Genomic DNA, 14,008 nt, shown 5'->3' with positions numbered 1-14,008 from the left:
TGAGCTGCTGCTACTGCTACTAAGGCAGCTGCTGCAGAGAAAGCCTTTTTCTTTGGGGCATTAGCTGACTGACAGCGTTCCCCACCCGAGCCCGTGGCTCTCGGGCCTGGGAACTGCGCTTGCATCGAGCTGGGGGCGACACGCGGGGGCAGGCGGAGTGCAGATGGCGCCCCCCCCCCACGCTGACACGTGTCTCCGGTGGTCGCGCACTCGCCTCGGACCGCGAGTGTCTTTCCATCAGTTCTTACCACGTACATCCTCTGCCATCAAAGAGGTTGCTGATGTGGTCCTGGTTTGTCCTCCAGGTAACTTGAAAAACAGTCGTTTTGAGCCCCGTTATCACATCATTCGGTAAAAACCCAATGGGGTTTAATGAATAAATTATCGTTAACGGGTCTTGTTCTTGTTTGCTGGCGTTGGAAGTTTCCCCAGCACCAGTGCACCAGGCGCAGGCGCAGAGCTGCGCTCCGGCCGATCCGCGGGGCGGCTCTGCAGGCGGCACGTGGGAGGAGCTCGGCTAACGGACTGAGCTCCCAACACAGAGCTGGCCTTCGGACCCTCAATCCAGGGCCTCAGGACACTCCCAGCTGGGTGCGGCAGGCTGATTTCATGCCTTCAACGCCTCTCCTTTGAGGGCCTTCGAACATGATAGGAAAGAATAATACTTTTATAAACGGCCGCAAGATCGAAGGACAGAGAATCGGAGCGGATGTCGGGAGACACACTTGCGCTGACTTCCGGAAGGCCGAAGCCGCGGCAGGAGTACACTTGGCAGAGTGGAAGAGCATATGTGAAGTGTGGGCAGACGGGGACATACACCAGAGTGGCAGCTCGCCCTGCAGAGCCCGAGAGACAGGGATGGCACCAGGCGTCCCAGATGGGCAGCTGGGCACGAGGCAGGCAGTCTGGGTATGAACCTGTTGGGCCCCTGTTCCTTCTATGTGCAGCCGGTTACCTTGTGAGGTTTCTTCCCCCTTCTGCAGGGCATTCTCCTCTGCCTGGGAGCAGGCCATCTTAGGGGTAGTCTCCAAAGACTTTGGGCAGAGGCTCCAGACCGATTTCCTAGCCCAGAGCAGAGAAAGGAGAGGCCTGGGCTAAAATAAGGACACTCAGGTGAGCGGTGCGTGACGGACCTTCAGCTCCTGTTCCCACCCAGCAACCAGATGTATGCCCCGCCCCCCTAACCCCACCCCACCTCCCATCCCCCAAGCAGATGTGTGGGGAATTCTTCCGCGGGGAAACTGAATAAGCGCCAGAGAAAAAAGGCCTACAATCACTCAACCACTAACAAATGTTTTTCCCCAGCAACATCTTCTGTTGTGCACGGGCATCCGAAGCAGAGTCCGTTCGTCCGTAAGCCCCTCCCACAGCTCATCCCTTTCAACGAACTCCTTGGCACCTCACCTTCAAGACATATATATCTCACTTATATATGGAATATAATGAACATAACGGTCTGAGGAATAGGGTAGACCCAGAAACATGGAAGTAGGGTACAGACTGACAACCCTCAGAAGAGGGGGTGGGGGAGAGATAAACCACAGAACTTATATGCCTGTGTGCATAACCAATGGACAAGGACAACAAAGCCGGGGACGAGGGGGGGGGGGGGGGATGGGGAGGAGGGTGTCAATGGGGTAAAAAAGGAGAAACATCTGTAACAAAAATAAAATTAAAAAAAAAAAAAGACACATTCTGACAAAGATAACCGGAGGAAAGTTTGGGGGCTGAAAAAGAGGCCCAAATCCACCAAAAACAGTACCGAGAAGCCTGGAGCAGAGAGAACACACGGAATGAAGACACACCTTTTAAAAACTCTCTGTAATTTTCAGAGATTTAAGGTGATGTTGCATCTAATAAATCAGAACAAGGTATTGTGTAAAATATATATATATTTAAGAAGAGTTCTTGGAAAAGAAAAAAATCAATAGAATTGTAGGAATACAAACTGAGGAACTCTTCCAGAGATTAAAAAAAAAAAAAATTAAAGAGATGAAAATTTAGAAAGGGGAAAATAATAAAACACACAGAAAGGATGAACCTAGGGGTGCAAATCTCCAACAGCATTCCAGAAATGAAACAGAGCGAACAGTGGCGATAAAATCACAAAAGACATAAAACAAGAAAAATCCCAGAGATTAAAAAAAAAAAATTAAGCTTGAAAGTATCTGCTGACTACTCAGCACACCGAGGATATTGTTATAAAATTTCATAAAAGGGACAACGAGAAGACCCCAGGAGAAAGAGAGAGAAAACGAGAAAGTCGGAGGAAAATGCGTGGTAAGTAGAAGAAGCCGGTGCCCAGCCAAACTGGCCATCCGGTGAGCGAGGAGAATCCTGGGCTCTTCAAACCTTCAGGGACTCAGAGAGTTTACCCCCTCCCATGCGCCTTTGATCAGGAACAAGTTAGGAGTATCTTGGAATACAATGAGTTATTAAATCAAGAAGTAGGACTCATGGCATTCAAGAGACCAGGAATCCCACACAGAATGTGGCAAAGGGTAGCTGTGCAGGGCTTCTGAGCAGTCAGCCAGACGGAAGCAGGAGGTGGAGCTCCGGGTGGGGGAGAGGACGGCCTGGAAGGTGGGGGCAACACTTCCAGGATGGACACACTTATCTGACAACAACACTGAAAAATAATATCAAAAGCAACATGGATACAAGAGACCTAATGGCACATGTGAAAATTTTGATAGGTATAAATCAAAGCAAAACAAACAAACAAGCAAACAACCGAGGGCAATAATGAATTCCAGGGAAAACAAGTTCTGCAAAAAATGAAACAAAAATGCAGCATGCTTCTTGGACCAGCGACAAACAAATGCACACGGCCACAGTGATGCTCACAGGTGGTTAGCGCCGCTACTAGGCAGACTGGGGAGGAAGCAGAGGTAAGGGTGATGGAATAGGAGAACTAAAAACAACGTCTCACATTATAAACCGAGAAGCAGCAGCCTGTGCATACTGGTGTAAACAGTGTGGTGACTATCAGAAGAAACCGCTGCCTGGGCTGAGCGTGTGCCTCTGCAGGGCCAGGCTTCGTGAAGGGAAGGGCTGGAGCGGGAAACTGCTGCTTTTCATTATGGGTCTTTAGTACTACTTGATTTTTAATTATATGCATACATTACTTTCATACATGAAATATAGTTAGAAAACAGGGAGGGGAAATTCTAGGGACACATGTTTTGAAAAATAGCCTTGGTGGTATCTGGCTCTACCAAGGCAGCGGAAGTACCTAGAAGAACCCGGTAAAAGCTGGGGAGGCGAGACTTTCCCAGCAGAGACAAGCAACTGTCTCTCACTCTCGTCCGTGGGGAATCACACGGCTTTCTCTGTGGGTTTGTGCACAGAGAAATGCATGTGCCTGACCCAGCCTGCGAGGAACCACAAAACCAGCCACGTTCTGTGCACAGGTGGGTTTGTAGTTTGTGGTCGGCAAGATGTGGAAAGCTGGGGCATCATATGTTGATAAAATGCCCGAGGTATTGCAAAAATACAGACCAGGAAGTGATATTTTTAATTTGAAAAAGATTTAGGCGCACAAAAATAGCAGCTTCCATGGTGAAATGTTGAGTCACGCAAAATGGGTAAGGATTGCATTTCAGCCCAGCTGGGGGTGCATTTTATAAGCAAAGAATGTCAGAAAGGCAAGGCCGGGAGCCAAAGGCACAAAGACAGTTCTGAGATTCTGCCTACTGCTCTTTCCACATCAGCACACGAATCCCCGGGGGCGACGGGGCCCTGGGGCCCTGCGGCCCGAAAGAACTGGGAAATCACAGGGTCTTAGAAACGGATCAGCCATCACCACTGGGGTCAGGTCTCTCCCTTATCTTCTCTGGCCAGGCTTTAGAAGCATTTCAGCTTTGCAGACTTGATTAGGAAGGTCCAGAAGTTGAAAACTGTGGTGACTAATTTCACTCTTAGTAACACTCTTACTCAGTGCAAAGCATATTACTGTTAAGCTCAACTAAAAAACTGCTCAGAATAGAACTGATTCAATTCTGAAGAGAAGACTCACTTCTATACACACATATTAATAGTTAGCCAGGTTTTCGTTTGAAATGAATCATAAGAGAAAAGTGTGCGCCCCCATACCTGGCCACACTGTGGGGGGCATCTGGGGTTCTCCAGAGGATGAGGCTGGCAGCTTGAACAGATCACTTTCCCAGGGTGCAAGGAGTGGGAGGTGGGGGTCGGGGACTTCTGGAATGGTGATCCCATGGCTCCCAGCGAAGGAGGCCAGGGGGACCAGAGTCAGTATCATGGGAGCAGCCCGCTCGTGTCTGGGTCAGGGAGCGGCTGGTAACAGAAGGGAAGTCCGTGCCGGTGCTCAAAGAGGGATGTGGGTGGTCGGGCAGGGCAGTGGTTGGTGTCTGAAGGTGTGTGGTGGGACCCAGTGGGACAGTGCAGTGCCAACTGGAGCCGACGGGCACGGTGCCCCAGCTGGATCTCAGGTAAGGAGACGGGGAAGAAAGCAGACGGAGAAACCCCGGGGCCTGGGAACCTCATGCAGCCCTCATGTTGGGAAGTGTGGGATCCCTGGGTGGTGGTCAGGCTGGCAGAGGGCAGGAAATGGGGCGGTGGTGACACATGGGCCTCTGGCAACTGTGGCTTGGCCACTGCTTCTGGAATTGGTCTGAGTGACTCAGTTCCAGGTTGTACCACAGAGGGAGCTGAGGCTGCCGATCCTTTTCCTGCCTGGGGCAGGGCTGTCTCAGCAGCAGGGCGACTGAGCTGAGAGGGAGTGGGGCACCCGGCTCCAAGGGGCAGGTCAGGAGGTGAAGGCCGGACCCTCCTCCTGCCTCCCCCACTCCGGGTACTTCTGGGCCTTCACACCTCCGGGACTGATGCGTGTCACCGTGTCACCGTTCATTCTCCTGCTGAAATGCCTCCTCCCACGTCTACTCGGCAGGCGCCTACGTGCCCTGGAGGGCCTGGCGCGAGGTCTGCACGAGGAAGTGTCCCCAGCCCGGGCGTGGTGGCTTCCAGGCGACACACTGCTTGCTTCACCTTTGCGCGGCCTCCAGGACTGCCACACACAGACACTCAGCCACGCCGAATGTGTTTGTTGACTCGTTCTGGTATTTCCAGATCATACCTACTCTGCAAACGTCAATTTTCACAGAAGAGAACTATTTGGGGAAAGTTATTTCTAGAAAATCAATGCCTGTAAATTAAGTCCTATTTTCCTGTTAACCTGTAATAACACTGGAGATGCTTTCTCCTAGAGCAGGGATGGTCCCAAGGCAAGAGTAAATCAACAGGCAAGTGAAAAGTCCTTTTAAAAAGTATAATTCAAGGTAATTATTATTTCCAATAAAATGAACAATTATAGTTGAAATGGGCCAAAAGTGTGTGTGTGTGTGTGTGTGTGTGTGTGTGTGTGTAAAATGCTGCAATTTAAGTTTCATAAAATCAATTAAACACTTTTAGAGGCTGAATCCTTGAAGGCACCGTTTCTGTAAGCTGAATGGAGCTCAGTCTGTGGCTAGAGATTTCCCTTCAGCCCTTCAGGAAAGTTTTCCCTACTAAACCCTAAGCCTTTAGGAGTGAATTTAAAGGAGTGTTTACATTGTATGTTAATTTTAACTATTTGCTTGACAGATACAGTTAAAACAGTTATATACTTTCAGTTTTCATTTTTAGACACTACTTTAAAAGTCTAGCAATACTTTTCTCTACCACTCCCCAGCCCCCACCAGAAAGGTATCAAATGCTGTTAAATGGGTCACTTTTCCAAATTCTCTTCTTCTGTGTGGATTATCACACACTGGCTTAAGATAACACCTTAGTGATCTTTGATGATTTCTCAACTCAGATTCCCTTGGGAACGAGATAATCTATACGAGTGTTGGCAAGGATGTTGGTGGGAATGCAGATTGGTGCAGTCATTATGGAGAACAGATGGAGGTTCCTTAAAAAGTTAAAATGGGATTGCTTAGGACCCAGTGATTGCACTTCTGAGTATATATCCAAAGAAACCCAAAACATTAATTTGAAAGAATATATGCACCCCTATGTTCACTGCAGCATTATTTACAATGGCCAAGATATGGAAGCAAGCAAAGCGCCCATTGATATATGAATGGTTAAAAAGGTTCTGGTACATATATACAATGGAGTATTACTCAACAATAACAAAAATGAAATCTTACCATTTGCTACAACATGGATGGATCTAGACGGTATTATGCTAAGTGAGAGAAGGCAGACAGAGAAAGATAAATACCATATGATTTCACTTATATGTGGAATCTAAAGAACAGTATAAATAAACAAACAAAATAGAAACAGACTCAGATACAGAGAACAGACTGATGGTTGACAGAGGGGAAGGGGTTGGGAGGTTGGGTGAAATAGTTGAAGGGATTAAAAAGTACAAATTGGTAGTTACACAATAGTCACGGGGATGTCAAGTTCAGCATAGAGAATATGGTCCAAATATTATAATAAATATGTATGGTGTCAGGTGAGTACTTGAAATATTGGGGGCACTACTTTGTAAAGCATGATTAACCACTATGCTGTACACCTGAAACTAAAACAAAATAACATTGAATGTAAACTGTAATTTAAAATTAAAAAAAAAATAATCTATAGATTTTATTTTAAGCTCTCACCTTCTACTATAAATTATGAGGATTTAATACCTCATAACTTCTGAGTTAGTGATTGACTATGAAAACTGTTGGGAGGGTTAGAGTTCATGGTGCTTGTGGTAGTTTTGGGGACAGAAGTTTGAGTATCTGTGGTCACTTAGGACTTGGTAACTGTGGGTACATCAGTTGTTCGGCCTCTTTGAATCTCGGCTTCCCTGTTTAGAAAACAAGACAAAGACTATTTGTCTTCTTCCCCTTCAGAGGATTTGAGTAAGAATGAAATGAGATCTTCCATCTGAAAGTGCTTTATAAACTGTAAGTCGCTTTGCAAATTATTATTATTTAGGAACTGCTAATGCATTTGTGATCCAAGACTATTCACTCAGATATGATTGTTGTATATTAAGGACTTACATTGTTTGAACGAATGGATACACACACACACACACACACACACACACTCCAGTGCCAACATGATTAGACTCTGGCCCAGGACATGGCTGCTGAAAAACAAATCTTTATGGAGAATATTGATGTAGATGAGGTAATAGTAGAGTGGCCTAGACTATAGACCTATTTTTTAAATGGTAATTGGGGGTTTGGGAAGGTATCCCCTCCCCTATGGACGATGGAGTACTACTGCATAGACATATATTTTAATCCTCACCTGAGGATATTTTTCTATTTATCTTCAGACAATGGGAGGGAGAGAGAGAGACATCGACTAGTCGCCTCCTGCGTAACCCCAACCAGAGAACCAGGGCTGGGGTCCGAACCACTACCGAGGTACATGCCCTTGACCGGAATCGAAACCGTGACTCTTTGGTCCACAGGCTGATGCTCTAAAAGCTGAGCCAAACTAGCCAGGACAACTGAATATTTTAACCCACATTAACTCATTTCATTGTAAAACTCCATCCCCGCCCCCAGTGAGCTCTCATATAACATAATTTGGACTATTGCAATCAATTGTACTTGGAATCCTTTGCTATTTAGGATCCATTTTTAGGCCCCAAATTGAGCCTAACTGTGTATCTCTGTTCAAGCCTTAAGTAAACTCCTGGGGGGGGCGGGGGGGGGGGCGGGCGGGGTTCCAAACTTCGTTAGGAAACCACAGGCACTTCCTGGAGAAAATGGAGCGACACCGCCACCTGCTGGACACAATTTAACTCACTCACAGCATTCTGAGGGCCGTAATTCTGAAGGAAAAACTCTCCATCGAAGACTCTGTCATGTCCTCCAGGTGGCGACAGTCTCCATATGTAAACCTGGAAATTACTAAGCAAGGTAATGGGGGCTGTTCAAAGTGGTTTTTTTTGGGGGGGCACCCTATAATTGTGCCAAAAACGAAAGGTAGAAAGAGCAGCCTTAAACTATTCTATATGCTACTTTAGTGTTATAAGAATATGGACCTTAGAGATCATCGTCCAAAACTGTACTTGCCTGGGGTCATATGGGCAGAACTCAAGCAGAAAGAGAGCTAGAAGTCTCTTCCAACTCCCAACTCACTGTCCTTTCCTTAAAGAATGACTGTTCTTAGTGATACACAGGCCAAGCTCTCATCACTTAGCATTTGTTTTCACTTAGTAAGACACTTTCATTGATAGATGAGAACCTGTATTTTTCCTGTAGCCGATTCCATGAAAATTTCTCTTCTACATATTTGCTATTCTTCTCTATGTAAATGTCTTCAGATTTAAATACTGCAAAGCAAATGAATTCAGAGAGTACATTATTATATTCGTAACAGGAGGTCTAAGTATCATTCACGCTGAGTGAAAAGATAATATTTAAATGTGTACTCTATCATTGTTTATCAAAATATTTAAGTAAACAATAATTTTTAAAAACAAATCATTCACTTTATGAATAAACTTAAATCGTCAAAATTGGTCATCTGTTTGGAATGACAACGTTCTTCCTTTGTAATAGTTGGTGGCCAGATACTCAAGGCAGCCCCAAAAGTTTAGTAAATCCCTGCCGTGGCTCCGGTGTTTACATTTGTAATGAAAATGGGTTGAGAATGAATACAAATGTAATTCTACTAATGGAAATTATTTAAAATACAAGGTTAAAGGACTGGACACAAGAGCTTTCAAGTCCCCAGGAAGGAGGAAGGTAGTGGGTTAACAGTAGGTCACATAGTTCCAAGTATGGACGCTAGGTGGCACTATTGAACTAGAACGACCCAGTTATTTGCCAAGGTTTACATGAGGGACGTTTATATAATGACTGATCCTATCACAAATATTCACATAATCTCTGTCTTCAATTTGTTTATTTATTTTGACCTTTGACACCACTGTGATTTTAGTTCCAAAGGAAACTGTGACCAAGAAAAATATTGATAGCTCACAGTGTGTCAGTTTTTAAGATCTAAGGAGGAAAAGTATACAAGAACTCGTTCACACTCAGGGCTCAGAAACACGAATTCTGTCTCGTTCACATTTTGGTGGCTGACTATGGATCAGTCTCTCAAATTCTTTGGCTGGCTCCAGTTTCGCAGTTTTAAAAGGTAAGCCATGAGACAAGGTAACCAAGATTAATCAGTTAGAAATAAGATGGTACAGGTTAACCAGTGAGGTCACTCCTACCCAGTAAATCTGTTTGGACTTTGGTTCTCCCTCATTCAGACTCGTACCCGTGGGGCGGAGCTGACTGAGCACAAGGTACATGCCTCAATATCAGCAAATGCGCCCGGGGGGGTCAGAAACACCTGAGCACATTCTCTTCACAGTTCATCATGTTAAAACTTTCATTTTTGTCTCGCCTTGACTACTTACTGTCATAATCGCCTTCTGAGATACAGTAACTGGTCTTCACAAAATGCAAACTTTAATATAAAGTAACTCCAACAAAACATTTCTTAAAACGAAGTTTCTCAAGTATGTTTGGTAGGAAATAAATTTACTTGTCAGCATACCTGCCTATGAGAAATGAAGAGGGGAGGGCAAACCGCCGCTCTGCTATTTAAAGAGGAAGTTACAAACTTATCTAAAGGGTGGGGTATTGGAAGAAGTCGTACTGATTGGAAAAAATTAATGAGTATCATTCTAATCTAGAATAAGTGACAACCCATTTGAATGACAGACTCCCCAGCTCCCCTATAGCCATTGCTACCTGTGCTTTTTCTCAGCAATGAGACGGGTATAAGCAGTTTCTGTGTAGCTGGAAGGTGATTACTAAAAATCAGCACACACCTGCATTTTTTTAAAATAACAGGACAAGCACCAAAGAATGGCAAGTGGCGTGTCTGCACCTCAGCCCAGATCCACGGGCAGGTAGGTGACCTACACTGACTACAAGGCCATGAGGTCCTCCAGTGTCTTCCCTTTTAGTTTTTCTTCCCTTTGTTTTCTAGGCTACTCAGTTGTAACAATTCTCTTATAAAGGGCAAGAGCAATGATTCAAGTGTGCCAAAACCTGTGGTTTTAGACTAAAAATGTGTCTGGTTGGTGTGGCTCAATTGGTTGAGCGTTGCTCCACGGACCAAGAGATCCTGGTTTGATTCCCAGTCAAGGCATGTGCCTGGGTTGTGGGCTGGATCCCTGGTGGGGGATGTGCAGGAGGCAGCCAATTGATGTTTCCCTCTCATTGATGGTTCTCTCTCTCTCTAAAAAATCAATAGAAACATATTTTTAAAAAATGCACCAAGGCCTCACTGTGGCTCTTCTTTTAACTGATCTGACACCAACTCTCTGGTTGGTGGCTACGAGAAAACAATGCAGGTGCTTAGTCTCTGCAGAAGCTAAAACATACATGAAGCGGCCAGGGGGGCATGTTCATCTCCTGTTGCTGCCTCGGGGGACGTGGAGAGTTCTTGGGACAGAGCAGCTATGGAGCTGCTTGGTCTTCAATGTCACCACAGAAAAATCTCCCAAAAAGACACCCCCTGACCAGGAAACAGTGGAAGTTACTGAAGAATAGCTCAGGGGTTTATTTGTTGTGTATATGACATGTGGTAGCTGAAGACAGATCCTGGGTGATATTCAAAATATTTAACAACCACCCAGGAACTGAATCCAGGCCAAGGTCCTCAGACCCCCTCTGTGCCATGAATCACCCCTTCCGTTACTTTGTTGTTGTGGGAGTGAGGGGCAGCCAGGGTGGTGGGTACACCTGCAGGCGGGTGCGGAAGGCTGTAGAGATGTATGTCACTGTTTACCACCTGGCCACGTGCTGGCCCTGGGTTTACAGACCTCTCTTCCCACTCGGGGATCAGACGTCCCTCCTTCCCGTCTAGAGGAACCCCGGAGTGCTGATGTGCCAAACTCCAGGGGAAAACCATCTTAATTCATATGGGAACTACTGCAGCCGAAGGCAGACGAGCTGACAGTAACTCACTTTCCAGGAGAATGTTCTACTTTAATTAACGTGCCTACAGGTCGTAGGACCAAGGCCCCCAGTTTCTGAGAAGTCACGTATTTAAATGAAGCAAACAGCTGGGAAGTCAAGAGGAAATAACCCGACAACAGCAGTACGTGGGTTCCTGGAGTCCGCCTTTTGTCCGTGGCTTCTTTGTATTTAAGAAGAGCACAGATAAAAATGTCCTCATCTAAGTTCTCAGGCCTACACCCCAATGCTGACCTTTGGTGTGGCATCCTGGGACCCGGAATAGCGTTGGTTCCAGATCCCGGGGTGGATGACGTGTGACATGGGCTCACTGATACTCTTCCCAGATGCTGGGACAGCGTGTTCATCTCAGTTGACAACTATGTGTCTCCAGGACCCAGTCAGCCCTTATCTAATAGTCTCTCTCTCTCTCTCTCTCTCTCTCTCTCTCTCTCTCTCACACACACACACACACACACACACACACACACACACACACACACACGCTATACAAGATGAAGCCAAAGAGGTAAAATAACAAAGAATAATGTAAACCTTTTCATCAAAGGAGTCTAATTTAGGATAAGACCCCACCTTGCACAAAGACCAGAGATTCTCTTGTCTCCTAGAACTAAACAATTGGTCGCAGGAAGGCTCCTTAAAATCTGAACTCCTTCAATTGTCCATTGTTAAAAGGGCGAAGGAAGACCTCGCTCCCCAAGCCGACGACGTGGGCCTTGCTACGCTTTGGTTCTTGGGCCCACACCTCCTGCTGAGGAGCCAGGCCCGCAGGCCCACCTTGGGTTGCGGGTCCCATTCCTGCGTGTAGGTCCGAGGGAAGCCACGTGTGAACCACAGAGCTGGGAGCTAAGGCAGCACCGCCGCCAGCCAGCCGTCTGCCCCCAGCACCGCACTGGGGTGGCCGGGCCACCTCGAGGGACACGATCCCGGGCTCCTCTAGGCCAAGCCCAGTTTACCTGGGCCTTCGCACCTGCCAACGACACGGTGTGCTGTGTCCTGGCTGCGGCAAGGGAGGCAGCGGGCGCATCCGCAGAGCCTCCCGCAGCTGCTGGTCTCCCAGCGCAGAGCGCCGCCTGCCGTTCAGGAGGACCGAGCGGAGCGACAGGGGGACTGGGGAGTCGCCGTGCTCCGCTCCCCCCTGGGAGGGAAGAAACTGTCGTTTGTCTTTCTTTCCGGGTAAAATAATAATGACCAAAGTAAATGAATTTCTGAAAGTAATTATATTTATAGTGCTACTACGGGCAACCTTCGTAATTGCTTGGCTGCATTCTCTTTCTTGCTTCTCTTTGGAAACCACTCCATTCGTCAGGATAAAATCATAATTGTGTTTTCAGCTGGCCGCTCTCTCTATCCTATTCGGCGGGATTTCGTGCGCCAGGGCCACGGACGCGTCATCGCACAGTGGTTCCTTCACGCCCGTTTCCATCCGTGGACTCCAGACACGCACAGCCTGCTCATTAGTTCACCCCAGCAACAAGCTCCGGACAAGGCTCATGGGCGTGGGGCCCCTTCACGTTCCGGAGGCAGAGAACACGGGAGCACCAGGCCTTTGTAACACGGCGGTTCAGGTTTGGACCTGAAGGTCCAGGTCTGGGCATTTGGGTCTCAATTCTAACCTTGCTTCGAGAGCTAGCGGAACGTCCCCTCCTTAACAGAGAGGTGATTTCACCCCTTTATTTCCTGAGTCCCCCCCTTTTTTAAATCCTCACTGGAGGACATTTTTGCATTTATCTTCAGATAGAGCAGGAGGGAGAGAGGGAGGAAGAGAGAGAGAAACATCAGTGTGAGAGAGACACATTGAGTGGTTGCTACCCACACGACCCCAACCGGGTGGGGACAAACTGCAACCGAGGTACGTGCCCTTAGCAGGAACCCAACCGGGACTCTCTGGTCCTCTGCGTGACTCTCTAACCACTGAGCACCGGCCAGGGCCTGAGTCCCTTCTAAGGTGATAACGCCCGAAACAGGAAGAGCTTGCTGTCGAACAGTTACCTGGGTCTTTGTAGATGCTGAGCACGCCCTTGAAGTAATGAGGTAAAAATCTTTCCAGTAACAGCAGCACATCTTCCAACTCCTCAAGGATCCCCACAAGCAGGAAGTTTTCATTCACGTTCAGTTTCGCTCTTTCTAGGGCCCACTCACCAGGCTCCCTGTAGGGACAAAAATCATTTTTCAATCAGAGATTCATTTTTCAATCAGAGATTCATTTTTGAAATGCAGCAACAACTCGGTGAAAGTGTATCTCTTCTACCCCGCCCCCATGTGCATAAGGCCACATCCCATTTCTTCAAGGACCGCCTGATGGAGCTGCCCCCTGCAGCATGGCTGGCCCTCCCGCCCGCCTGCCTCCCAGTGCCCTCCAGTGCCCTGGCTCCTCCCCCATCACGCCCACCTGTGAGCCACGCCCACCTGTGAGCCACGCCCAGCGCAGGGCCCAGGGCTGCGTGAGCCTTGTATTTTTGGAAGAAGGATACAGGCCCAGGCAGTTAGGTCCTAGGGGGCGACCAGCACCGCTTTTTGATAAGAGGACCAAACAGAACCAATGCAACAAAGACAGAAGTTTTGAAACGTGAAACTTACTGACATAGTATTTCTGTAGGACTCAGAATAGGGGTCAGGTCATGTTTGCTAATCATCTTATCCTTTTTGAGTTTAAAGACATTTAAAAAAATATTGTCAGACAACAGCCGAGTCTCATTTGTAGAGCAGGTCTCCAAGCGGATAACATGTAGGTGAGTGAGGAAAAAGGGATCACGGGGCTGGGCTCCAGCCTGGCTGGCATTTACCTCCTGGGAGAATTGGGGCAAGCCAGGATTCTCTTTTGAAAAACTGTAATAAAAATCCTTACCGAGCTCAAATAATTGTTGTCAACGTGGGACAAAGTCACATCTTGAAAGAGCTTTGGAAATCATTGTGTCTGAACCAAGATAAGACACCAGGAGTACTCTCTCCAAGATTAGGAAATAGATAATCTGAACAAATACTCGAGGGAGCTAGAATCATGTTTCTTGAAATAAATATCTTCACTGTGACAGAAAGTGAGTCATCTGGCCACA

General features: G+C 47.1%; 1 protein-coding gene across 1 annotated transcript in view; it reads right to left on the bottom strand.

Moving 5' to 3' along the window:
* The window catches only part of UST (uronyl 2-sulfotransferase), a 271,733-nt gene that overhangs the window by 35,961 nt on the left and 221,764 nt on the right, over window positions 1-14,008 (bottom strand). The window contains exon 7 of the mRNA XM_036248541.1: window positions 12,945-13,102. Within this exon, the coding sequence (XP_036104434.1) occupies window positions 12,945-13,102 (158 nt within the window). The remainder of the gene's footprint in view (window positions 1-12,944; window positions 13,103-14,008) is intronic.

This window comes from Molossus molossus, unplaced genomic scaffold (genome assembly GCF_014108415.1).
Source record: "Molossus molossus isolate mMolMol1 unplaced genomic scaffold, mMolMol1.p scaffold_m16_p_8, whole genome shotgun sequence".
NCBI classification, from domain to species: domain Eukaryota; kingdom Metazoa; phylum Chordata; class Mammalia; order Chiroptera; family Molossidae; genus Molossus; species Molossus molossus.
The sequence above is the reverse complement of the archived record's forward strand: the minus strand, read 5'-3'. Positions and strand labels throughout refer to the sequence as shown.